General features: G+C 53.8%; 1 protein-coding gene across 1 annotated transcript; it reads right to left on the reverse strand.

Moving 5' to 3' along the window:
* Positions 1-1208: 1208 nt before the first annotated feature.
* Positions 1209-26524, reverse strand: LOC114806495 (disintegrin and metalloproteinase domain-containing protein 10-like). Its single transcript, XM_039910279.1, has 16 exons — positions 26464-26524; positions 23515-23653; positions 19789-19907; positions 19202-19360; positions 17974-18065; positions 13984-14103; positions 13305-13397; positions 11745-11913; positions 10590-10750; positions 8256-8427; positions 6829-6973; positions 6162-6345; positions 3399-3498; positions 2811-3031; positions 1782-1878; positions 1209-1550 (listed from the first exon to the last, which is right to left on the reverse strand). Exons 1-16 carry the CDS (start codon positions 26522-26524, stop codon positions 1408-1410), a joined length of 2175 nt encoding a protein of 724 aa, XP_039766213.1. The 3' UTR covers positions 1209-1407.

The raw sequence follows: 26524 nt of genomic DNA on the forward strand, positions 1-26524 counted from the left end.
AGGGTGCGGGGAGGGCGGGTTGCGCTCCCTCGCACTGGGATCGCGGTCGCCACTGGTGGAGAGATGCCGGTTTCCGGGGATGGGCTCTGACTCTGAGACGGGTTCTGGTTCACTCAGACAAATCATCGAATCTCTCTGGGCTTCCTCTGTGAAAGAGACGGGGGTGAGACCCGCCTCTTCGTATTTCACGGGGCTGCAGTGAGAGCAGAATGAGGTTTCTAGTGTGAAAATGCTTACGGCGGGGGTGGGGAGGTGAAAAGGAGCCAAGCTCGGGGGATGGGGACGGACAAACTCAGAAGCCTCCAGCTTAGAGGAACCATGTGATGGCTGTCAGCCGTCAGAACCATCAGCTGGCTGGTCTGCTGCCCACCGGTGAGTCGGATAGCCTCAGACATTCTCAATAATTGTATTTGTTGAGCTTTGGGCCAACCACCGTACCGAGCACGGACGGGGGTAGGTACAAGGTAATGGGTTCAGACGCAGGCCTTGTTCCACACGGGGCTCCTCCCGGACAGCCGTCCTCACGCCTAGGGATGCACCACCCAACCCCTCTAGCTTTCCCTCTAGAGACCCAGTGTGGACTGCTCTTCCGGGAATCTCTTCACACCCCCTCTCCTCGTCTGCTGGGATAGTGTTGCCAGCTGTTAAGTCTGCTGCCAGGGTTGAGCACGGAGGGCTTCCTCCCCACCTCCGCTTATACTCCCAGCCATAAAATCTGCCTTTAGTTTCTCTTCTGTGGTTCCACAGAATCTCCGGTTTCCGTTCTGGCTGCTCCCGAGGAGGGTGAAGCGGGCGGAGGTCAAGAGGAGTGGGTGGCGTTCCCTTTGCCCAGAGCAATCCTTGGGCGATGGTGGATGCGAGGCTTAGCTTGGCGGTAGTGGGATTGCTTCATTGCCCAACTCCAAGAAATCTCCACCCTCCCAAAAGAGCCCAAAGTTAGGCAGTCCCTCGGTATTCACCCCAGATAGCATTAGGCCTTTCCAGCTGTCCCCTGGTCCGTCGTGACCCCAGGAGGGCTGTGCGGATCCACCGCAGGCAAAGTGAACCAAGGGCCAAGATCCATGGTGCCCTCTGGCTTGCCAAGGCTGGCGGGTGGGGGCATCGAGCGCTTTGGGGGAGGGATTCAGCTGGCTGGTCTGCTGCCCGCCCGTGAGTCTGATAGCCTCAATCATTCTTAATAATTGTATTTGTTGAGCTCTGACTGGGCCAACCGCCGTACTGAGAATGGGGGGGTAGGTTCAAGATAATCGGATCGGAAGCGGGCCTCGTCCCACAACGGGGCTCCCAGTCTTCCCGCTTTCCCTGGGAAATGGGGACCCGGCTGGATTCCCTGGGAAAAGGTGTGTACTCTGGATTTTAAGGGAGGGTGGTCTAGAAAGTTGTGGAGCTCTAGGGTCTGGGGTGGCCTCAGTGGGTCCCCCCAGTCAGCTCTATGATAGTCTCTTGCTCCACACAGGTCTGGACATAGATCTCCCGCTGCCAGAATGTGGTGACGCTTGGCCCGGGATCTGGCTCAGTTGGCTCCGCCGAGCCGCTCTTTGTTTCCAGGCCTGGAATGGGAAGGGACAAATCACGTCGTCGGGCCGGGCTCCGGTTGGGGGTGGGGGGAGATCTAGGCCGGGGCCCCCTCGGAGGGCATTTGGGGATGCCTCCAGGTGTCAGTCTCCCGCATGTTTCTGTTCCCTCCTGTGTCTGTCCCCCAGTTTGTGACCGTTACCCTTCCCCTCAAACACCCACACACATTTGGGAGTTTTTCTTGGGCAGGGGACCTGGTTTCTTACCTGCCTCAGTGTCCAGGGTCCTTCCAAAGAGGAAGATGGTGCCTGCCATCAGGGCTGCCAGGGTCAGGATGCCCAGGAGGATCGCCCACCAGCGAGCCTGAAAGGAGAAGCCCCGATGTCAAAATTTGGCACCTGCAGCCTTTACCCATAGAAAGTCCCAGTCGACCTCATGTGGCCATAATGATGGCATCTGTTAAGTGCTAATTTTACGCCGGGCACTGTACTAAGCGCTGGGGTGGATACAAGCAAATCGAGATGGACACAGAAAGAGCACTGCTCAGTTGTGCCGTTGGCGTGAGGATGATCCACTCTGGATTATCCGAAGTGAGTTGACAGAAACAAATTTACAGTTCAGCCCACCCAAATCCCTCTCTTCAGCAGCAAGTGTGCCTTCTCTCTGATCTCCCACATTGCAGTTTGCAAAAGTGGCACCCTTAAGGCCCCAAGGACCCAGTTTCCCCAGTGGCCCAAACTGGGCCCAACCGTTCAGATTGGGTTCCAAGGTACGTGCCTTGCTTTTTTTTTTTTTTTAATGCATTTGTTTTGTATTCCCCATACTACACCTTTTCACGATAATGATAGTATTGAAGCACTTACTATGTGTCGAACACTATTCTAGGTTAATCGTGTTGGACCAGTCCCTGTCCCACACAGGGCTCACAGTCTAAGCATGAGGGAGGACAGGTATCGAATCCCCGTTTTACAGATGAGGGAACTGTGGCTCGGAGAAGTGAAGTGGCTTGCCCAAGGTAACCCAGCAGGCAAGCGGCAGAGCGGAGATTGGAACCCGGTCCCGTGGTCTTTCCGCTAGGCCATTTTCAGGTGTGTGGAAAAGCAACCATTCATCAGGAGTTGCTCAGGAGAGTAAAGCAGCTCAAATGAGCGAGCACAGAGCGCTCTACTGGTGAGATCCTACTTTCTCGGCGGAAGTGGCTATTTACGAGGCATTAGACGCATTGCAGTTGACACACGGTGAGGCCAGGATGGCAGAGTGGGGCAGGAGGACAAAGCCTCCCCAGGGATCCCGACCTTCATCCAGGCGGCCGCGTCCTCCAGCTCAACGAAGCCCACGATGGCGTTTTTGACCCGAGCGAGGGGCCCGTCGTCATCCACCAGCCGGCAGACGTGGAGCCGGTCGCAGTAGCCGCTGCGGTCCCAGCAGGGCGTGCCTGGAGCCAGCGGGATCCGGCTGCCGTTGAATTCGGCTTCCAGGACGGACGAGGTGGTGCTGGCGCAGGAGTTGGGCTTCCCTGGGAGGGGTGGAAGGTCACGGGACTGGGACGGCGGCGTCGGGGCTTCTCCAGGCAGCCAGAGTTGAACCTTGCTGGTTTAGTTGCCCCTGGAAGGAAAAAGGCCCCCTCTCCCCATCCCTTCCCAATTCCCTGACCCGATACCACGGGCTGGGGTCCCTACTGGACCCAAGGAGCGGCCTTTGCCGAGCGTAGCCCCGTCCAGTGGGTTGAACCCCAAAGGGACAACCTGGTCGACGTCATCCAAACAGTCCCTTATTTGGTCGAATCTCCCTTGTCCCCCTTTTGTCCACCCAGAGCTATCTTCCACTGTTCCCCTCCCGGGGAATCGGGGAAGGCGGGTGGAGGGGGCCAAGGCTCTGCGTACCTGGGTGCTGGCAGCAGAGGTGGCACTTCTCACGCATGGAGCTGCTGGCGCAGTCACATTGTTCCAGGCCGTGCCGGAGGCAGAGGGAGCCATGGCAGCGCTTGTAGGCACGGGAACAGGGCTTCAATCACTTCATCCTCCCACTGTCCTCCTACCCCAGCCCCCCTTCCCTTGCTGTCCTTAAGGCATAAGGTCAGGGGGCGGGGAGAACCGATTTGACGGTTTTCTGGGCTGTTCTTGCTGGGAGTCGGGAATTTGATGGCTTATGCAACTCAAGGCCACTCACTATAGCTGCTCGGCTCTGGCCCCGTCAATACAAAATTTAGCCAGCAAGGAAGAAGGCTGGGCCTGCCTTAGGGTCATGAGTCCAGGTTTGGTCCCTGCCCTTAACCCCTTGTGCCTGGTGACCTACGTACAGTCGTCAGTCGTATTTATTAAGCTTCCTGGGTTGCAGAGCAACCCCTTGGGAGAGTATATGGTAACAAAGAAACATTCCCTGCCTACAACGAGCTTACAGTGAAGAGAGGGTCAGACACCAATATAAATACGTACATCCCAGATATGTACATTAGTGCTGTGAGGCTTGAAGGGGAGATGAATAAGGGAGCAAGTCAGGATGATGCAGAAGGGGGTTAAAGAAAAGGAAAAGAGGGTCTCGTGGAGATGTGCCTTCAGTAAGCCTTTGAAGGGGGGAGAGTAATTGTCATTCCAGGCCAGAGTCAGGGTGTGGGTGAGAGGTCGGCAGCGAGATGGAGGTAGAGTGAGAAAGCTGGCATTAGAGCAGCCAAGTGTGTGGTCTGTCTACTTGTCCCTAGGTATAAGCCTAGGGAGTTTTTTTTTTTTTTTTTTTAAGAAGGAAGCCTCCTTCCCCCCTCTACTATCTGTTGGTAGGGGAGGCTGGAAAACTGAACTTCTTTCTCAGACTGTCCTTTACTGGCATCCTACCTAGTGGACATCAGGCATAATGATTTAATAATGATACCTCCAATTTGAAGGGCACTTATTTCACAAAGCACCTTAACCTCAATTACCTCATTTTATCCTCTCAACATCACTTGGAAGTAATGTGAGGCGGATATTATTCTCCCCATGGTACAAATGAGGAAACTGGAGACCAGAGAAGGTAAGCAACTTGTCTGAAGTGTCAGAGCAAGAACTAGAACTCAGGTCTCAGGACTCTTCAGATCTGTACTCTCTCCAACAGGATGTGAGACTGCTGGAGAGGTCCAGGGGAGAGCTGTGGAAGCCTAGAAAGGCACCGGCGGGCGTCCGGCCCAAAGAAGAGAGGGTGAGGGGATTGAATTGCTGCCTGTCTTCCAATTTCTCGAGGGGTTTCCCCAGGAAACCAACATGGCCTAGGGGATAGAGTACGGGCCTGGGAGTCAGAAGGACCTGGATTCTAATCCCGGCTCAGCCACTGGTCTGCTGTGTGACCTCGGGCAAGTCACTTAATTTCTCTGGGCCTCAGTTTCCTCATCTATAAAATGGGGATTAAGACTGTGAGCCGCATGTGGGACATGGACTGTGTCCAACCTGATGAGCTTGTATCTACCCCAGCCCTTAATGCAGTGCCTGGCACATAATAAGTGCTTAGCAAATACCATAAGAAAAAGAAACCCAACCCAGCTGACCTCCATCTCTTGAGGACTGGACCAGGGGATATGGGATGGAAACTACAGCAGGAGGGGTTGTGGTTGGTCATAAAGAAAGACTTCCTGACTAGCCGGGGGGGATGAAACACTGGAGCAGGTGATTTGGGAAGCGGATGGGGGTCTCCATCCCCGGAGGCCATTAAGGAAAGGATGGTGTTTTCAAACACTACCGCCTTTCCCAAGCTTTTAGTACAGTGCTCTGTGCACGGTAGGCACTCAGTAGAGACGACTGATTGACAGGAAGGGCACCCTTTTGTCCAGGAGGAGGAGGAGCAGTGTGGCCTAGAGGATAGAGCACGGGTCTGGGAGTCAGTTCTAGTCCCGGCTCTGCCACGTGTCTGCTGGGTGACCTTGGGAAAGTCACTTCACTTCTCCGGGCCTCGGTTACCTCATCTGTAAAATGGGGATTATGACCGCCAGCTCCATGAGGGACATAGGCTGTGTCCAATCGGATTACCTTTTTATCTACCCCAGGGCTTAGAACAGTGCCTGGCACATAGCGCTTAACAAATATTTGTAAAAAACAAGCACCCAGCCCCCTCCTACCTCACCTCACTACTCTTCTGCTATAACCCAGCCCGCACTTTTTGCTCTCCTAGCGCTGTTGAAGGTACATCTCCTCCAAGAGGCCTTCCCTCTTCTCCCACTCCCTTCTGCGTCGTCCTGACTTGTTCCCTTTATTCATCCCCCCTCCCAGTCCCGCGGCACTTATGTTTGTATCTGTAATTTACTTATTATATTAATGTCTGTCTCCCCCTCTAAACTCTAAGCTCACTGTGGGCAGAGAATGTGTCTTTTCATTGTTACGTTGTACTCTTCCAAATGCTTAGTACGGTGCTCTGCACACAGTAAGGGCTCAGTAAATACGATTCACTGACTGACAGACAGTTTGAGGGGAGACCCAGCTGGGTGATCTCAAGGAAGTCAACCTCCCCAGGTTTCAGTTTTCTCCTCTGTCAAATGGGGGTGATGATACCTGCCCCTTCCTCTGTCACAGGGATGTTGTGAGGGGAATATGAGATATTGGATATGAAGGTGCTGCGGGAGGATATCATGGCTCCCCCCCCCCCCGCCGCCAGTCCCCAACGCAGGAACTCTGGGATCCACTCACCCCACCAAGGCAGAGCCGGGTGCCCAGGCCGCAGGGGGTGAAGTCATCTTTGGGGGAGGGGTCTGGACAGGCAGCGGTGCCTCCCGGGCAGGCGCTCTCTCGGGTGCAGTCCGTTTCCTCTTGGCACGGCTGGCCAGCCGGGTGGTGGGTGCAGGCGCGGTCACAACACGGGCCCTGGCTTGGGCTAGATGCCAAAGGGATGCCCACATCCCCAGTCAGAGCTCGTAGGAGGGGATGGGGACGGGTCGGAGTGGAGAATCGGTTCTTCGTTAAAGACGTGAGGGTCGTCGGGTGTCCTCCTCTCCCCCTTCCCCCTCAGTTTTCAGCTAGGGGTGGGGGTGAAGCTGCCGTTCCCACCCCAACGGCCGTCTGGCCCAGGCTCCCCGCTCGGAGGAGACCCGGGAGCTTCTGGGTGGCCTGCCCATCCCACACTTCCCAGACTTGTCCTTCTTGCTAAAATCTCTTCCCGCCCCAGCTCATAATGAGAATCTGGCCCTTCTGGCTTCAACTCTTGGGGGAGACTCGAGGGAGAGCTGGGTGTGTAGATGGGGGAGTCCTGGGATTGCTAGCGCTCTAAAACCCCTCCCGCGTCCTGGCCCCGGAGGTTCTTGGTGGCCCCAGCTACTTCCCCTCTCCACTTCTGCCCTCCCTGGGCCCCGGCTTGGACCTGCATTGCGCTCCTGGCTTCAGCCGGCACTGGCGACCCGCTGACTGGCCGGCTGGGTAGCAGCAGAGGTCGGTGGGGTCGGCGCCCACATCGCACTCCTCCCCTGGGTCTACGATGCGGTTTCCGCAGATGGGCCGGTCGGTTTCTGGGGTGGCGACAGGGCGGGAGTCTCCTCTGCTGCAAGGGGGAAACCCCTTTCCCTCTCCCCTCCACCTCTCCCCCCCACGGGAGCCCATGGGAGAAGTCATCTAGCCCATCCCCTTGCCTCTGACCTCTGGTCCCCTAGCCCATCCCAGAAGAACTGGAGATGTCGAGACCAGTAACCCTCCCGGCCCCTCCCAAGCTTCCCTCAGCCGAACCTCAGTGTCGGAGATGAGCTCCGGGTACGGGTTGGGTCTGGTGTGACTTTGGTTATATGTACTTCTCCATTTATTTACACTCTTCCATCTTTTTAAACTACGGGGGGTAATCCATAGTATTTATTGAACAACTACTGTGCGAAGAGCCTAATACTAAGTGCTTGGGAGAGCTCTCAAGGAGCTTATGCTGTAGTGGGGGAGATCAATTCATGTCAACTTGCCTACACCGTGAGTTCTTGAAGGTAGGGAAGGTGTGTTATTTTACTTCTGGGTGAGCCCCATGTACCCAGGACTATACTCTACCCAGTAAGTGTCCAGTCTATTCTAGTGGGGATGGCAAAAATAAGCAGCATGGCCTAGTGGCAAGAGCCCGGGGCCGGGAGTCTGAGGATCTGGATTCCAGTACCGTCTCTGTCACGTCCCTGCTGTGTGACCTTGGACAAGTCACTTGACTTCTCTGCGCTTGAGTTTACTCATCTGTAAAATAGGGATTCAATACCTGTCCTCCCTCCTACTTAGACCGTGAGCCCCGTGTGGGACAGGGACTGGGTCCGATCTGCATTTACTGCATCTGTCCCTGCAGTTAGTATAATACCTGGCACATAGTAAGTTCTTAACACCACAATTATAAGCACAGGTCACGGCGGGTTGGGTTCTACTTCGGCTAGTGCAGTAGGCTGTGGTGGTTCTCAGAGAAAAGATTACTATTATTCTCGTGTTATTTGCTTAGCACTAACTAAATGTCAAGCATTGTTCTAAGCGCTGAGGATGATACGAGATAATCAGGTCACAGACCCTGTCTCACACAGGGCTCACGATCTAAGTAGGAAAGAGAACAGGTATCGAACCCCCATTTCACAGACGTGGGAACCGAGGCTCAGAGAAGTGAAGTGACTTGCCCAAGTTCACACAGCAGGCGCGTCGCAGAGCCGGAGATCAGAACCCAAGTCTTCTGACTCCCAGGCCCGGGCTCTTTCCGCTAGATCACGCCGCTCCCCCCGTGTTCTTCGGGGAATGGGATTAGAGGCGCCGACTGGGTGGGATTCCTGAGCGCGGGGCCCTGCGTACCCACGAAACACTGGTCCTTCTTGGCACGCAGGATCCTGCCGATGAAGGCGATGCTGCACGGGGAGAAGCGGTCGTTGTTGGGCTGCTCGCCGTCCGTGGCCTGGCCGAACATCAGATAGTTCCCCCTGTCGGTGTCCGTGCCGTAGCCCGCGCACTCCTCACTTTCGTCATGCTGGAACGACAGTGCCGCCCCTCTCCCCGGATTAGAACGCGATGAAAAAGAATGCTTCCCCCAAAACACACGCACGCACCCACCCCCTTTGCCAGTCCCTGCCCCTCTCCAGCTCCCCAATCAACCCATCAGTGTGCAGGGTACTTGGGAGAGTACAATTCAACAGTCAGTCGGTAGACAAGAGGTCTATACGTATACAGACCCCCTGCGGATGGGGAGGAGATGGGCAGCAGGGAAACCCCTGCCTAGAATGCCCTCGCTTCCTCTAAAGCCTTTCTTGATCGCTCCCCACTTTCTGGGCCATCTGATGTCATCCATCACCTCACTCGTGTGTGTGTCGATCTATCCATTATTTGCCTACTTTTGTTTTTAGCATTTGCATCGATCCCCCAGGGGTACTTATCGGGCGCTTACCGTGTGCAGGGCGCTTTTATTAAGCATACGCGTCAGTGCTCTTGCTCTTTTGCCGACCGTGCGTTTGGCAGTTTGTATCCACTTGTCTCCCGTATTAAATTGTAAGCTCCTCGAGGGCAGGGGCCGTCTTTATCCATCTAGTTTAGGGATTTCTGCATGGTGGGCACCAGTACAATCCTCTGGATTTCTTTCTTTCTCCCCAGTTAGCTTGTAAGCTCTCTGTGGCCAGGGAACTTGCCCCTTCTTTTTGTTGTTCCTGACCAAGTGCTTAGTTCCACACCTTGTACCTAATGGCACTCAATAAATATCATTATTACTACAAAAGTAAGTGCCAAGTGCCGCACTCTGCCCACAGAAAATACTTAGTTCAGGACCCTGCACACGGTGGGTACCCAGTACAGGATTCCACACACAGAAAGTGGTTAGTTCAGTACTTGGCGTGCCAAGAAGCAGCATGACCTCGTGGAAAGAGCCTGGGCCTGAGAGGACCTGGGTTCTAATCCTGGGTCTGCTATTGCCAGCTGTGTGAGCTGGGGCAAGTCACTTCACTGCTCTGGGCCTCAGTTCTGTGAATGGAGATTCAATATCTGTTCTCTCCGCTACTTGTCCCATGTGGGACCCGATTATCTTGTATCTACCACAGTGCTTGACACATAGTAAGTGCTTAACGAAGACTATTGTTATTATTAGAGGGCTATTAGGAGGTGTTCAACAGATGCTACTGCTGCAGAGAGAGGAGTTAACCCCCTGTTTCTGCTCTTTCCACAAGGTCAGGGCTTCTTTCCCGGGGGTTAGCCTGCGGTCTCTACTCTTTCTACTAGGCCAATACTCTTCCTCCCCCATCTGCCCGCTGCCAATCATTCACTCAATTTCACTCAGTGGTATTTACTGAGCCCTTACTCTGTGCTGAACACCATACTGAGTGCACTCGGGAAAGTGCTCAGTAAAATAGAGTTGGTAGACACAATCCCTGCCCACAAGGGGAAAAAAAACCAACCACCAAAAAACCCAAGGGACCTTAGAGTTTACAGGGGGAGACAGACGTTAAAATAAATGACAAATAGGGGAAATAGTCAAGTAGAAAGACACGTACCTCAGTGCTGGGGGGAAATGTCCCAGGCCACCCCAAAACTAATCTGTCCATACAGAAGCCACTTCCAATCATCCACTTTGATAATCACCAACTCTCTTAAATGGTCCTCTCCCATGCGCTTAGTACAGTGCTCTGCATGCAGAAAGCGCTCAGTCAATGTGATCGGTCACCTCGCCCTTAACCTCACAGCACTTCTGTGCATATTCTTATACTCTGCCACTTCCCCCATCTGTAATTTATTTCAATGTCTGTCTCCTCTGTAAACTCGTTGTGGGCGGGAAACGTATCTGCTAATTCTGTTATGTTGTGCTCTCCCAAGCGCTTCGTTTGGTGCTCTGCCCCCCTGAGCGGCACGAACAGCTCACAGAGGCTTCCGAAGGTTCAACTGGCTCAGGTATCAAGGTGCACCCCACTCCCCGTCCCCCCATTTGCTATTGCCCCACTTCACGTTCCCGTCAAACAGCGTGGATGATTACCAGTTGCCCGTCCGTAGATTTAGGGTTGTTTTTTTTTTCAGAAGTTTCCCTAAATCCTCCTTCCTCTTACCCCTTCTTTATCAGATCATGCTATAGCCTTGCAGATAGGCACTGGCCCAGGTGGGAGAAAACAGTGAGAGTGGCGAGGTAATCGTTCTCATCTGCCAAGCTGCACTCACTTGGGCCCCCAGGCTGTGACCGAGTTCGTGAGCCAGGGTGAGGTGGACGATGCGGGGCGGTAAGTACTGGCCATATTTCTGCAGGGTGATCAGTCCGCTGTTCAGAGACCTCGGTGTACCCTGGAACATCCTGTATCGGGAGCAGATACCGCCCAAGTCCCCTGTGGGAGAGGAGGCATCAGGTGAGCGCCCCCCCCAACCTTGAGGAACCGCCCAGAGGAGCTGGGAGGAAGGAGAGCCCGTCTGGGGAACCAGCTCTGGAGCTTGGCTTCCCCGAGCCCGTCAATCAGTTAACCAATCAGTGCTATTTATTGAATGCTTACTGCGTGTAGAACACTGGACTAAGCGCTTAATGCACATTCCTTGTTCAAAAGCAATTCCATGGATTCCCTTCCCAGACCCTTCTCTGTCTCGCTCGCTCTTTCTCCCTCTCCTCCTTGCCCACTTGCTAGCCAGAGGTCAACGAAGGAGGTGAGGAGAGGGGGCCGCCACTTGGGACTGGACTCAGTGCGGCAATGGCCCAAAGTTTCAGGCCCTCCAAGCCTTCGCCTGGGCCATTACCCCCAACCACGGGTGAAGTGACTTCCCCACTCCTGTCTGCCAAGCCACGTTCCTCATCTGGGTACAAATTTAACCCCCCCCCCCCCAGGTAGGCTTCCCAGATTAACTCTAGCTGGCTCTGACCGTTCTTACAGCACTGATGCCTGGATGGGTAAAGAAGCAGCGTGGCTTAGTGGAAAGAACACGGGCCCGGGAGTCAGAGGTCATGGGTTCTAATCCCAGCTCCGTCACTTGTCAGCTGTGTGACTGTGGGCAAGTCACTTCGCTTCTCTGTGCCTCAGTTACCTCATCTGTAAAATGAGGATTAACTGTGAGCCTCACGTGGGACAACCTCATTCCCCTGTGTCTACCCCAGCGCTTAGAACAGTGCTCTGCACATAGTAAGCGCTTAACAAATACCAACATTATTATAAGAGGATCCGGTAGGTTCCCTTTTTCGGTCATCAGTGACTTCGGTCGTCTTGTCCGTCTGGTCCTGTCTTCCCTCGTCTGATCGTCAGCTCCGTGAGGGTGGGGACCGTGTCTTCTCTTGCCCTTGTCGTCCCTTCCCTGCCCCCCGGCCCGGGGCCCGGCCCCTCCCCTCCTCAGGCTGACCGGGCTGCCCGTTGAACGCGATCCCCAGGATCCCGCTGTAGTCCCGGTCGGTTAGCAGGTACGCCAGGCAGTACCCGTCCCAGTTGGTGCGTGCATGCAGCATCAGCAGCTTTTCGGGGCCAATGAAGGGTGAGTGGGTGGGCCCGGTGGCATCCTCTTCCTGGACAACCTGCGGAAAAGGGGCCGATAACAGCTCCCTTAATAACTGTGGTATTTGTTAAGCGCTTTCTGTGTGCCAGGAACTGTACTCAGCGCTGGGGTGGAGACAAGCAGGTCGGGTTGGACACGGTCCCTCTCCCACATGGGGCTTCCAGTTTCAATCCCCATTTTCCAGAGGAGGGAACTGAGGCCCAGAGGAGTGACTCGCTCCAGGTCACACAGCAGACGAGTGGAGGAGTCAGGATTAGAACCCATGACTTTCTGACTCCCAGGCCTGTGCTCTATCCACTACGCCATGCTGCTTCTCCCTTCCATCTCTTCCCCCTACCTCCCTTTCAATCTCTTCCTCTGGTCAATCAGTGATATTTATTGAGCGCTTAATATGTGCAGAGCTCTACACTCAGTGCTTGGGAGGGGACAGTACAACAGGACTAGGGGACACGTTCCCTGCCCGTAACAAGCTTACAGTCTTTTCTGTCCCTTTAGCTTGCTGCCCCATGGGCATACCTGTGAAGCATTGGATGCTCGTTGGCCTCCAGTCAGTCAGTCCACGGTATTTATTGAACACTTAATACTAATAATGATAATTAATAATGATGGCATTTGTTAAGCGCTTAACTGTGTGCCAGGCACTGTACTAAGCGCTGGGGTGGATACAAGCAGATCGGGTTGGACACAGTCCCTGTCCCCCGTGGGGCTCACGGTCTCAATCCCCATTTTACAGATGAGGCAACTGAGGCCCAGAGAAGTGAAGTGACTTGCCCACAGTCACACAGCTGACAGGTGGCGGGGTCGGGATTAGAACCCATGAGCTCTGACCCCCCCAAGCCCGGGCTCTTTCCCCTGAGCCACGCTGCTTCTCCTGCACACTTACTGTGTGCAGAGCACTGTACCAAATGCTTGGCTGAGTACAAAACACCAGAGTTGGTGGACACTTTCCCTGTCCGAAGTGAGCTTAATGACCAGGAAAGACCTCCCCCACTCACCCAATTCCTCCTCCACTGCAATGGACAGGAACCCCCACTTTTGGCCCTTCCCCTATTGCCAACCCCATGAAGGGGCTGATTCCAGAGGCCCCCCCCCCCCGCCCAAAGGAAGAACCCCACGCCCCCCATACCTTCTACCCTCCAAGTCCCATCTCACGGGTCTGCTGTGTGACCTTGGGCAAGTCACTTAACTTCTCTGTGCCTCAGTTACCCTCATCTGGAAAATGGGGATGAAGACTGTGAGCCCCACGTGGGACAACCTGATCACCTTATATCTACCCCAGGGCTTAGAACACTGCTTGGCGCTTAGTAAGCGCTTAACAAATGCCATCATTATTATAATTATCTTGCCCTGTTTCCCTGTCTGTCCCCGGGGGCGTTGGGGGGGGGGGGGGGGGGGAGGCCTTGCTCTCACGTGTAAGGTTTTCACTTTGAATTCTGTGTGTCGGATCCCGGCAAAGTTGGTGCTTTCATATATGGCATTCACGGCTCTCACGTAGCTGGCCACCTGTGGGGTTAAGGGGAGAAGCATCGGGGCAGGGGGATGGAAGGAACTTCCTCCCCTGCTCCATTAGCGGGCTCAGGACACGGAAGGCTTTGGCTGGCTGGCTTTCAAAATCATCAGACCCTGGGCTAGGCCTCTCTGTCTCAGATCTGCGTTCACCGTCTCCGACGGTGGCACCGGGGCTTTTGGAAGAAATCCATTCATTCATTCAGTCGTATTTATTGAGCGCTTACCGTGAGCAGAGCACTGTACTAAACACTCGAGAGGGCAAAACACGTCAGTGGCCCTCCTGGACCTTCATCCTCGTGGTTAGCGGTGGACCACCCGACACCCCCACCCCCGCTTACCTCTCTGGTGACCCCTTAGGGACCGCTCGTTCGTGGATCTGTCCGAATCTATTTCGCTTCTAGTCGCCCAGCTTCCCTCTGGGTGTTAAGGTTCAGAGTACAGATTCCTGCAGGTGTGACCGCCCCCCTCGCCCCAATCATTCGGAAGCGGGGAACGCTGACCCTGATTGGGTGGCTGGGCCAAAGAGACCCCCCCTTTCCGCCCCTGACATTCTCTTGGGAACCACCCAGTTCTCTCTCACCTGAGCCACCACCATTTCCAAGCTCCCAAACCTCTTGTAGAACAAGTAGTCGGCCTTGAAATGCATAAGGCAGGATGTCTTGGAGTAATCGAGACTGCGTTTCTGCCTTGGGCCCGCTTCCTGCTGAGGGGAAGACAAGGTCAGCTAAAGAGATACAGGCACTTTCCTATAATAATAATAATGATGATGATGATGATGATGGCATCCGTTCAGGGCGTACTATGTGCCAAGCACCGTTCTAAGCCCCGGGGTAGATGCAAGGTAATCAGGTTGTCCCACGTGGGGCTCCCAGTCTTCATCTCCATTTTCCAGATGAGGTATCTGAGGCCCAGAGAAGTGGAAGTGAAGTGATTTGCCCAAAGCCACACAGCTGATTAGTGGCAGAGCCGGGATTAGAACTCACGACCTCTGACTCCCAAACCCGGGCTCTAGCGTGGCTCAGTGGCGAGAGCCTGGGCTTCGGAGTCAGAGGTCATGGGTTCGACTCCCGGCTCTGCCACTGGTCAGCTGTGTGACTGTGGGCAAGTCTCTTCACTTCTCTGGGCCTCAGTTACCTCATCCGTAAAATGGGGGTTAACCGTGAGCCACACGTGGGACGACCTGATTACCCTGTATCTACCCCAGCGCTTAGAACAGTGCTCTGCACATAGTAAGCGCTTAACAAGTACCAACATTATTATTATCAATTAGTGGTATTTACTGAGCACATTATAATGATGATGATAATAATCGTGGTATTTGTTAAGCGCTTACTGTATGTCAGACACTGTTCTAAGCGCTGGCGTGGGTTCAAGCTTAGTCCCTTTCCCACATGGGGCTCACAGTCTTAATCCCCATTTTCCAGATGAGATAGCTGAGGCCCAGAGAAGTGAAGCGACTCGGCCGAGGTCACCCAGCAGAGACAGGTGGCGGAGCCAGAATCAGATCTCAGGTCCTTCTGACTCCCAGGCCCTGGCTGTAGATCCACTAGTCCATGTTGCTTCTCACAGTTACTGTACACTTCCTGGGTGCAGAACGCTGGACTAAGCACTCGGGGAGAGTGAAGCAGCGTGGCTCAGTGGAAAGAGCACGGGCTTTGGAGTCAGGGCTCATGAGTTCGAATCCCAGCTCTGCCACTTGGCGGCTGTGTGACTGTGGGCAAGTCACTTCACTTCTCTGCGCCTCAGTTCCCTCATCTGTAAAATGGGGATGAAGACTGTGAGCCCCACGTGGGACAACCTGATTCCCCTATGTCTACCCCAGCGCTTAGGACAGTGCTCGGCACATAGTAAGCGCTTAACAAATACCAACATTATTATTATTACAGCGCAACAGAGTTGGTAGAGGCGATCCCCGCCCACCACGAATCTGCGGCCTAGAGTACTATTATCCACGAGTGGATTATCTGCTCTGAGGATTAGTGGAAGCAGATTTCTAAGTCTGCCAGCTGTGAGCCGGCTTTTCCACTGACCTTGTCCCACACCACGAGCTCCTTGCCCTCTCTCCAGATACGGAGGTACATTATTGTTTTTGTCCGTCCGTCTCCCCCGATTAGACTGCAAGCCCGTCAATGGGCAGGGATCGTCTCTATCTGTTGCCGGATTGTCCATTCCAAGCGCTTAGTCCAGTGCTCTGCACATAGTAAGCGCTCAGGAAATACCATTGAATGAATGAATGAATACCTTTATGCTCTGACTTGTAATTTATTTTCGAGTGTCTCCCCCTCGAGACTGTAAGCTCCTTGAGGTTCGGGATCATGCCTACTAGCACTATCGTCCTCTCTCACGTACTTAGTAGAGTGTTCTGTACAGAGTCAGGTTTCCTTTTCTTTTTTCAATGGTATTTGTTAAGCGCTTACTATTCTGTCAAGCACTGGTCTGAGGGCAGAGGTAGATACAAGTTCATAATACTAACTGTGATATTTAAGTGCTTACTCTGTGCCATTCATTCGATCGTATTTATTGAACGCTTACTGTGTGCAGAGCACTGTTCTAAGCGCTTGGAAAGTACAGTTCAGCAACAGAGAGAGACAATCCCCGCCCACAACAGGCTCACAGTCTAGAAGAGGAGCACAGTCTCGCAGAGGAGCAGTGTGGCTCGGTGGAAAGAGCACGGGCTTGGGAGTTAGGGGTCATGGGTTCGAATCCCGGCTCTGCCACTTGTCAGCTGTGTGACTGTGGGCAAGTCACTTCACTTCTCTGGGCCTCAGTTACCTCATCTGGAAAATGGGGACTAAGACTGTGAGCCTCACGTGAGACAGCCTGATGACCCTGTATCTACCCCAGTGCTTAGAACAGTGCTCTGCACATAGTAAGCGCTTAACAAATACCAACATTCAAGCGCTTAGTACAGTGCTCTGCACATAGTAAGCGCTCAATAAATACTATTGAATGACTAGAAGGGGGGAGACAGACTTCAAAACAAGCAAACAGGCATCGCTGTACTCAGTGCTGGGGTAGGTATGAGATAATCTAGTTGGATACAGTCCCTGTCGTAATGTTGGTATTTGTTTGTTAAGCGCTTACTAAGTGCCGAGCACTGTTCTAAGCGCTGGGGAAGACACAGGGGAATCAGGTTGTCCCACGTGGGGCTCGCAGTCTTAATCCCCATTTTACAGATGAGGTAACTGAGGCACAGAGAAGAAGTGACTTGCCCACAGTCACACAGCTGACAAGTGGCAGAGCCGGGATTCGAACTCATGACCTCTGACTCCCAAGCCCGTGCTCTTTCCACTGAGCCACGCTGCTTCTCTCTGTCCCACAGAGAGCTCGCAGTCTTAATCCCCATTTTACAGATGAGGAAACTGAAGCACGGAAAAGGGAAGCGACTTTCCCGAGGTCACACAGCAAGCAACTGGCAGAGCCGGGATTAGAACCTAGGTCCTCTGACTCCCCAGCCCGTGTTCTTTCCACTGCACCGTGGTACTTACCAGGTTGGACACGGTCCCCGTCCCACGGTCTCGGTTGCAGGGAGGAGGATTTACTCCCCATTTTACAGGTGAGGTGACTGAGGCACGGAGAAGTGATGTGACTTTCCCAAGGTCACACAGCAAGCAAGTGGCAGAGCCCGGACTAGAACCCAGTTCCTCTGACTCCCAGACCCGTGGTCACTCATTCATTCGTTGAATCGTATTTATTGAGCGCTTACTGTGTGCGGAGCACTGTACTAAACTCTTGGGAGAGTACAATACACCATTAAACAGACACATCCCCCTGCCCACAACAAGCTTACGGTCTAGAGGGGGAGTCGCTGGAAAATAAATTACATCAGGTTACGCTGCTTCTCAATAAATCCTATCGATTGATTAGCTCCTTTATACACCCCGTATGCAGGTCTGACTAAAGCCTAGGTCAGAGAAGTGCCCTAGCCTCCCGGTTAAAAGAACATTTTGGATTTTCAGCAGATATCTGAAAATATATCTAGTCTGTGAACTGCTTTCGGGCAGGGCTCACGTCTACCAACTCAGTTACAGCGTACTCGCCCAAGCACTTGGTACAGTGTCCTGCACACAGTAAGTGCTCGATAAATGCCACTGATTGAGCAGCGTGGCTCAGTGGAAAGAGCCTGGGTTTCGGAGTCAGAGGTCCTGGGTTCGACTCCCGGCTCTGCCAAGTGTCAGCTGTGTGACTGTGGGCAAATCACTTAACTTCTCTGTGCCTCAGGTACCTCATCTGTAAAATGGGGATTAACTGTGAGCCTCCCGTGGGACGACCTGACGACCCTGTATCTCCCCCCAGCGCTTAGAACAGTGCTGTGCACATAGTAAGCGCTTAACAAATACCAATATTATTATTATTATTAGAAAAAGCCATCAGGGAGGGGCAGATCAAATCATGCGGGTCACAGAGCGGGCCAGGAGAAGACGGGATACTTTCAAGGTAAACTAGAGGCTCATTCACTGGGTTGCTTAGTACAGTGCTAACTGTTTAGTACGGTGTTCTACACACAGCAAGCGCTCAGTAAATACCACTGATTGATTTCTTCCCCTCCCCAGCCGGCGGGAGAGCTTACCTCCAACTCTGGCTCCGTCTGGAGAGTCTCCAAGGCTGGACTCATCGTCAGCTTCAAACAAGGAAACCGCAAGTCTTGCAACCGGGAATAATCTACCGCGCAAGTGGAGAAGGTGACAGGCTCGTGGACCGTGTTATTCCCCGGAGTCGGGTGGGGATGGGGTGTGGACCCTTCAACTCCAGAAAAGCCACGGAATCTCTTTCCCTGGAGAACTAGGTCAGAGAGTCGGGCCCCTCAGGGACGGTGAATGGGGCGGAGTTTGGGTACGTATGTATGTACTGCGTGCATGTAGGGGTGTAGCGGGAAGCGAAGAGGAAGCTAAAACCCCAGATTAGAGCAGAGAAATAGCGCGGTTTAGTGGATAGAGCACGGGGCCGCGAGTCAGAAGGATCTGGGTTCTGATTCCGGCTCCGCCACAGTTCTGCTGTTGTGACCTTGGGCAAGTCGCTTAACTTCTCTGGGCCTCAGTTACATCATCTGGAAAATGGGGATTAAGACTGTGAACCCCATGTGCGACAGGGAGTGTGTCCAACCGGATTAACTCGTACCATTTCCCGTGCTTAGCAAGGTGCTTGGCACATAGTAAGCGCTTAACAAGTACTATTATTATTATTATTATGTGCTCTAGGGTTCCCGTGCTTGGGTTCCCAGTCCAGCCAGTGGCACCATCGCTGGGCAAAGCCGAGAGGGGCTGCTGGGTAGGTGAGTCGGCACTTTGGCCCGGAGACCTCTGGCGGGAGGTGTTTACGAAGGGGGTCCCTTAGCGTGAAGAATGGCGCCCCGTCCGTAGTTCTGCCCAGTCCGGGGTCAGGGGATCCAAACCGATTTGGACTAAGGGATCTGAGCTGGGTCAAGGAATCCCAAGCCCAGAAGAAATCAGACAGGGTGCTCCGAAGAAGGAGGGCGGCTAGGCTGCAAAAAATGGAAGACCAGTCGACTCTCCTTCCTACGACTTTTCTGGGAGCCCTCGGGGGAAATCTGGGTTGGCGGAGCGGGGGGAGGGGGCGCTTGGGGCCCCCGAAACGATCTGCAGCACGCAGGTGCCCATGGGGCCTAAACAGCACGATGTGGTACGGACGCCGGTTGGGGGGTGGAGGTGGGGGAGAACGGGGACCTGTGGTCATGGGAAATGTGAGCGGGGGAGGTGAAGAGTTTGGGAGCCCCTCTCTGGGGCGGGAGAGAGCCGGGGAGGGGGGGGACGGGACAAGGGGAACTGAGACAAACTCACCGATATCCCTCTGGTGGTAGATGAGGGACGGAGTCGGCCCCGTCCGGTTACCCGGGGACTGTTCCGCGGGCTCCACGTAGTAGGTGCCGTTTTGGGTGCGGATGAAACCCTCGAAGACACCGCGGATTACGGAGCCGTGGCAGGAAGAGCCCGGTTCATCTGTTCCGCAAAGAAAGTCACGGGAAGAATCCAGGGGGCTCTTCCTTTGGGCCACCCCTCAGAGGGCACTCAGGTGGGATGGTCACCGAGGCCCAGCTTTGCTGGATGCCGGCGGTTCCCCTTAGAGATGTGTCTCTGCCCTCAGGGAGCTTCTGGCCGGAAAGGCAGATGGGGCGGGCCTGGGCTTCACCTGCGAGGAGCTCCCGGTCCGGCAGGGCTGGCCGGATGGACAGAATTCCCGACTAGTGTGTGCGCGTGTGTGTGTATGTTCTATCCCTGAAATTATAAATCTTGGAATGCGAGGAGCTTCGAACCACCGGCTTCCCACCCCTCCCAGCCCCCGGCCCCCTGCTATCTGCTGTGACTAGGGCCTCCGCCCCTTGCAGGCGGGAGCTCCTCTCTGGTCCCAAGCACGCGTAGCACGGTACCTCGCAGCTCCCCTGAATAGAGGAAAGACGCATCAAAGGGCTCCGTGGTCCCCGTGCTGATGAGCTCAAAGTCGTCAGAGAGAGCCTCACGGTTGCGCCTCAGGCTGAGTCGGAACACCCTGGAAAATGAGGAAAAGGCGTCAGCCCCTCCATCTCCCTCGGTTTCGGCAGAAAGCGAGGTCAGGGGTTCGGCAGCGGGACGATCGAACCCGGGCCAGAAATGCGGGTCCTGTCCGACTGATCCCAAGCCTGTGCCTAGGCCTGAAGGCGCACGTCCTCCAAGAGGCCTTCCCTGCCTAGGCCCCCATTTCATCTCCTCTCACCCCCTTCCGTGTCGCCCTTGCACTCGGATTTGTACCCTTTATTCACCCCTCCCTCGGCCGCACAGCCCTTGTGTACGCATCCGTAATTTATTCATTTATATTCACGTCCGCCTCCCCCTCTAGACTGTAAGCTCACTGTGGGCTGGGCGCACGGTAAGCACTCAGTAAGCATGATCGATCGGCTGACTGGGCTCATCCCAGCCCCAGCATAACAGTGGCTGGAGACGCTTCTGAGTTTCTTGTGAGATTGCTGGGTTAAACCCTTCTGCTCGGAGTGTTATTGGCGGGAGCGGGGGTGGGTCAGAGAGCTAGCTGGGGTCTGCTTTGTGCTGACCTGATCAAGCTCCCGAGTCCCGCAGGTCCGGGGTGAACCTTTGGGACAGACACCGGGGGTGAATTCTGGGGCTGATCCTGGGCCAGAAGTGCCCTCTGAGTTGTGTTTTGACCAGAACTCCTTGCCGCCATTTTCTCTCCCCGCACATCCCGTTCCGGGGGCACGGGCAGGTCTGTCCATAAACCGACGGCATTAGATTGTAAGTGCTTGTTACGGGCAGAGACCGTATCTTCAACTCCCATTATATGTTCTTTGCTTTCGGTTCAGTGGAAAGAGAGGAGAAGCAGTGTGGCCTAGCGCATACAGCCCGGCCCCGAGAGTCAGAAGGACCTGAGTTCGAATCCCAGCTCTGCCACTTGGCAGCTGTGTGACTGTGGGCAAGTCACTTAACTTCTCTGTGCCTCAGTTATCTCATCTGTAAAATGGGGATGAAGACTGTGAGCCTCACGTGGGACAACCTGATTACCCTGTATCTTCCCCAGCGCTTAGAACAGTGCTCTGCACATAGTAAGCGCTTAACAGATACCAACATTATTATTATTATTCTCTGGGCCTCGGTCACCTCATCTGTAAAATGGGGATTAAGACCGGGAGCCCCATGTGGGGCCGGGACTGTGTCCAACCCGACGATGTTGGATCTACCCCGGCGCTTAGTACAGTGCCCGGTGCGTAGTAAGTACTTAGCAAAAACCTTTTTTTTTTAAAAAAAAAGGAGCACTGCTCTGGGAATCGGATGATCCGGCTTCTAGGCGTGATTCTGCCAGTTGGGACTAGCTATGCCCTCAATGCTGAAGATTCCTGACCTTCCACGAGTTCTGCAGGCCCGGCAGGAATCCTGAAAAATAGCTGCCCGGCGTGGGTGGAGAAGATCACGGTGGCTACCGCCGGCTGGGTTATGTTCCCATGGCACGTCGTTGGCAGTATGCTGGTCCCTTGGGCCATAAATGGGTTCTGCGTTCAAAGGTCTTTTTTTTATACTCTTAACTATGTGCTGCGTGGCTCAGTGGAAAGAGCGTGGGCTTTGGAGTCAGAGGTCATGGGTTCGAATCCCAACTCTGCCACTTGTCAGCTGTGTGACTGTGGGCAAGTCACTTCACTTCTCTGTGCCTCAGTTACCTCACCTGTAAAATGGGGATTAAGACTGTGAGCCCCACGTGGGACAACCTGATTCCCCTGTGTCTTCCCCAGCGCTTAGAACAGTGCTCTGCACATAGTAAGCGCTTAACAGATACCAACATTTGTGCCATTGTTCTCGTCTGTCCGTCTCCCCCGATTAGACCGTAAGCCCGTCAAACGGCAGGGACTGTCTCTATCTGTTGCCGACTTGTTCATCCCAAGCGCTTAGTACACTGCTCTGCACATAGTAAGCGCTCAATAAATACTATTGAATGAATGAATTATTATTATTATTATTATTATTACTTGCTCATCGCCTTCTGTGCCCCAGCGGGTGCACAGCTGCCTGGCAGGGAAGAGAGAGAGGGCAAGAGGCACTGGCTAAGCCACTAGCCCTCTCATCAACTCCCCTGTGCAGGTTCTCGGTCCCTAAATTCATTCAATAGTATTTATTGAGCGCTTACTATGTGCAGAGCACTGTACTAAGCGCTTGGAATGTACAATTCGGCAACAGATAGAGACGATCCCTGCCCATTGACGGGCTTACAGTCTAATCAATCTGAGGACCGAGGCTCACCCACCCTTCCCGATGGGAGATGCTTAGTATCGTCATTACGATGCCTCCAGACACCCGGTACGGTGCACCGTGGCACAGAGGAGGCGCTCGATAAATGCTCACGTGGAGGATGAGGATGGTCTGGAATCTTCGGCCAGAGCCTGCATGGGAACAGTTGAGAGGAAGCTGTCGGGGCTTGGGAGAGGGGAGGTCAGAGAAGCAGAGTGATCTAGTGGTTAGAATATGGGCCTGGGAGTCAGAAGGAGCTGGGTTCTAATTCTGGCTCAGCCACTCCTCTGCTCTGTGACCTTGGGCAAGTCACTTCACTTCTTTGTGCTTCAGGTGCCTCATCTGAAAAATGGGGATTAAGACTGCGAACCCCACGTGGGTCATGGACTGTGTCCAACCTGATTACTTTGCTTCGCCCCCCCGCGCTTAGAATAGTGCCTGGCACATAATAATAATAATAATGTTGGCATTTGTTAAGCGCTTACTATGTGCCGAGCACTGTTCCAAGCGCTGGGGTAGATACAAGGTCATCGGGTTGTCCCATGTGGGCCTCACAGTCTTCATCCCCATGTTACAGATGAGATCACTGAGGCGCAGAGAAGTCAAGTGATAATACCAATCATAATGGTATTTGTTACGTGCTTACTATGTGCCAAGCACTGTTCTAAGTACTGGGGTAAATATAAGGTTATCGGGTTGTCCCACGTGGGGCTCACAGTCTCAACTCCCATTTTTACAGATGAGGTAACTGAGGCACAGAGAAATGAAGTGACTTGCCCACAGTCACACAGCTGACCAGTGGCAGATCTGGGATTCGAACTCAGGTCCTCCGACTCCCAAGCCCGTGCTCTTTCCATCGAGCCACGCTGCCTCTCCGCATAGTAAGTGCTTAACAAATAGTAAGTACGTAGTAAGTACATAGTAAGTGCTTGACAAATATCATAAAAAAGCCTTGTTTTATTATTCCCTCCTCTCTCTCTCTCTCTCTCATTTAAGTTCAGCAAATAATTGAGCTTATTTTCTCTGTGCCCCCTGGGATAATGTCTCTTTTCTGTGGCTCGATCATTCATCTCCCACTATGTTGATCAAAAGAGAAAAATAAGCAGGCATTCTTTCTAATTAGGTTGGTGGTTGCCGAGGGAGGTAACACAGCTTGGGGCATGGAGAATTTAGACTCATTCTGGTGGAAGCGAAGAGGATAATGTGGCCAAGAGAACGCGAGCCTCTTTCTGCGGAAAGCCCGAATGCAGAGCAATCTCGGGGTGAAGCCAGATTAGAAACGCACCGGGCCGACTTTGCTCCTGGAGGAAGGGGGAGGAAGGAGGAGGGTAGGGCTTGAAGGTCTGACACGGCAGGCCATTATTCCGCCTCCCCGGGGAATAATGTACCTCTGATACGCCGGGAATTCTAGCTGGATCGGCTCCTCTTCCCCGTCGGCTGCTCTCCGGGTCCTGTGGGCTGCCTTCTCTAGGGCCGCTGGGTCATAGGTCACCGGCTCGTAGTGCCGGACGAATGGTCGGAAGCACTCTGTGACGGAACCAGAAGGGTTAAGTACCAGTGACCGGTTGAGGCAGGAACAGGAGAAGGCCTTGGGAATCGAGAGGGGAAGATTTGTTTTGTTACCCCTCCCCCTCCGTTCCTTTCTCGGTGATTTTAGTAAATAATTCGATAAATAATTCAAGACCAATTTCTTGCCCGGGGACAGTTTCTCTGCTTTCTAGCAAATTCCTTCAGTTTCTGCTGTGGCAGTGAACAGAGAGGAACGGGTAGCCTTTATAACAGGGTGGCAATCCATCAGTGGTATTTATTGAGGACTTAATAACAATTACGTCGGTATTTGGTAAGCGCTTACTCTGTTTCGACAGAAGTACGCCGGGGCAGGAAACCTGGGGGAGGGGAATCGGTCGCAGTGATGGTGGTTTGCCGAGTGGCACCCACCTCCCCCCATCCCTGCCAGCCGTGTTGCTGCTTGGGTCCACAGTGCGAGCGAGTAGGTGAGTGATAGGAGCGCAGCGAGAGTTTTACATGCAGGACCTGGCACGGTGGCTCAGTGTTGACTGAGCCCCCATTGCGGGCATAAAGAAAAGCAGTGTGGTGTAGTGGATAGAGCACGGACCTGGGAGTCAGAAGGACCTGGGTTCTAATCCCGGCTCCGCCACATGTCTGCTGTTGTGACCGTGGGCGAGTCGCTTTACTTCTCTGTGCCCCATCTGGAAAATGGGGCTTATTATTATTATTAATAATAATAACGGCATTTGTTAAGTGCTTACTATGTGCCAAGCACTGTTCTAAGTACTGGGGTAAATATAAGGTTATCGGGTTGTCCCACGTGGGGCTCCCGGTCTTAATCCCCGTTTTACAGATGAGGTCACTGAGGCCCAGAGAAACGAAGTGACTTGCCCAAAGTCACCCAGCTGACAAGTGGTGGAGACGGAATTAGAACCCACAACCCCCGACTCTCAAGCCCGGGCTCTTTCCTCTGAGCCGCGCTGCTTCTCAAGAGATTAAGCGTGCGAGCCCCACGTGGGACGGGAACTGTGTCCAAACTGATGAACCTCTATCTACCCCAGTGCTTAGAAAAGTGCTTGGCACATAGTAGGCGCTTAACAAGTACCAGAAGTATAAAGAGGAGTGATGGAGGGAGAATAGGACATGGACCCTGGCCTCATCATCATCATCATCACCACTAATGACCATCACTTTGTGCAACCACTTTACTAAGCATCTTTGAGTGATTGTAACGTACGCCTACTCTGGACTACGTGTCCAGCAGCGTACTGAGGGCCTCCAATGTCTGGAGCACCGTATCGCGCATCCGCCGGCCCGTAGAGTGCCGTGTTGGACTCCTCCCATGTGCAGAGCACTGGACCGGGCCCTTGGGGACGTACAATCGATAGAGATGATAGACGGGAGTAGCCAATTAAATAAATCAGTAGACAGATATCCACATCGGTGCTAAGGATAGCCGTTGGGGTGACACGAGCAGGAAGTGGGGGATTATTCTGGGAAGGCCCTCTGGGAGAGGTGGCTTCGAAGGAGGGGAGGGTGGTGGTTTGGTGAATTTGAGTAGTAAGCGCTTAACAAATACCAGCATTATTTGAGGTGCGGGGAGGAGTTCCAGGCAAGGGAGCCCGAGCAACACGGAGAGACGGGGGGGAGTAACGACAGTCGGAGGGACGGTTAGAAGGTTTGCTTGGGAGACGTAAGACGGGGTGGAGGGAGAGAAAGGAGTGGAGAAGTAAGCGGGAGTCAAGCCGGTGGGAGAGCCTCGAATCCGCGAGGAGTTTTCATATATCCAAGGCCGGAGGTGAGTGACTGCAGTACTGGGGAGGGACAGGGAGACCGGTCCAAGGGACTCAATCTGGGTTCTCTCCAGCTCCACTTGGGAGTTCTGGGGTCTCATACTAAGAAGCAGCGTGGCTCAGTGGAAAGAGCCCGGGCTTGGGAGTCAGAGGTCATGGGTTCGAATTCCGACTCTGCCACTTGCCAGCTGCGTGACTGAGGGCAAGTCACTTAACCTCTCTGTGCCTTAGTTACCTTCATCTGTAAATTGGGGATGAAGACCGTGAGCCTCATACCTGATTATCGTGTATCTACCCCAGTGTTTAGAACAGTGCTCTGCACATAGTAAGTGCTTAACAAATACCAACGTTATTATTAGTAGTAGTATTATTCTGGTACTTAATGATAATAAGATAATGATGGTATTTGTTAAGAGCTTACTATGTGCCAAACACCGTTCTAATTGCCGGGGTAGATACAAGTTAATCAGGTTGGACACAGTCCCTGTCCCATATGGGGCTCACACTCTTAACCCCCATTTTAGAGGTAAGGGAGGCGCAGAGAAGTGAAGTGACTTCCCCAAGGTCACACAGCAGACAAGTGGCAGAGGCGGGATCAGAACCCATGACCTTCTGACTCCCAGGCCCGTGCTCTATCCACTAGGCCAAACCGCTTCTCATCGGAGCCCCAGGGGGAGCGAGGCCGGCGGTCCGGCCTACGTGGCCGTTGGGACGGGAACGGTGGCTTGATTCCCAACTGGGAACTGAGGCGGGGGGGAGGAGCGGGCACCTACGGCCGGGACCCAGACCCTCGGATCAAGAGGGTATCTGCTCTTAACACTTGGCTAAACAGGCGGGTATCAGGCAGCCACATTTTTCTTCCTCCCCCTTCCTTCCACCGCAGACTCAGGCGCAGAACTTCTCTCCACGTTGCCATTTGGCTCACTCTGGTAGCCCTCCCAACCCGGCGCTTCAACCCGGGGAGAGGAACCGTTGCGACCGACGGCGCGTCACTCCTCCGCTCCCGGTGGAATAAAAGACCCAAGGGAATCTCACCTGAGTTGAACGTGGAGAAGTGCACTGCCAAGAGGAAGGAGGTAGACGTGAAGGCAGCCAT

This window comes from Ornithorhynchus anatinus, chromosome X1 (assembly GCF_004115215.2).
Source record: "Ornithorhynchus anatinus isolate Pmale09 chromosome X1, mOrnAna1.pri.v4, whole genome shotgun sequence".
In the NCBI taxonomy this organism is placed as follows: domain Eukaryota; kingdom Metazoa; phylum Chordata; class Mammalia; order Monotremata; family Ornithorhynchidae; genus Ornithorhynchus; species Ornithorhynchus anatinus.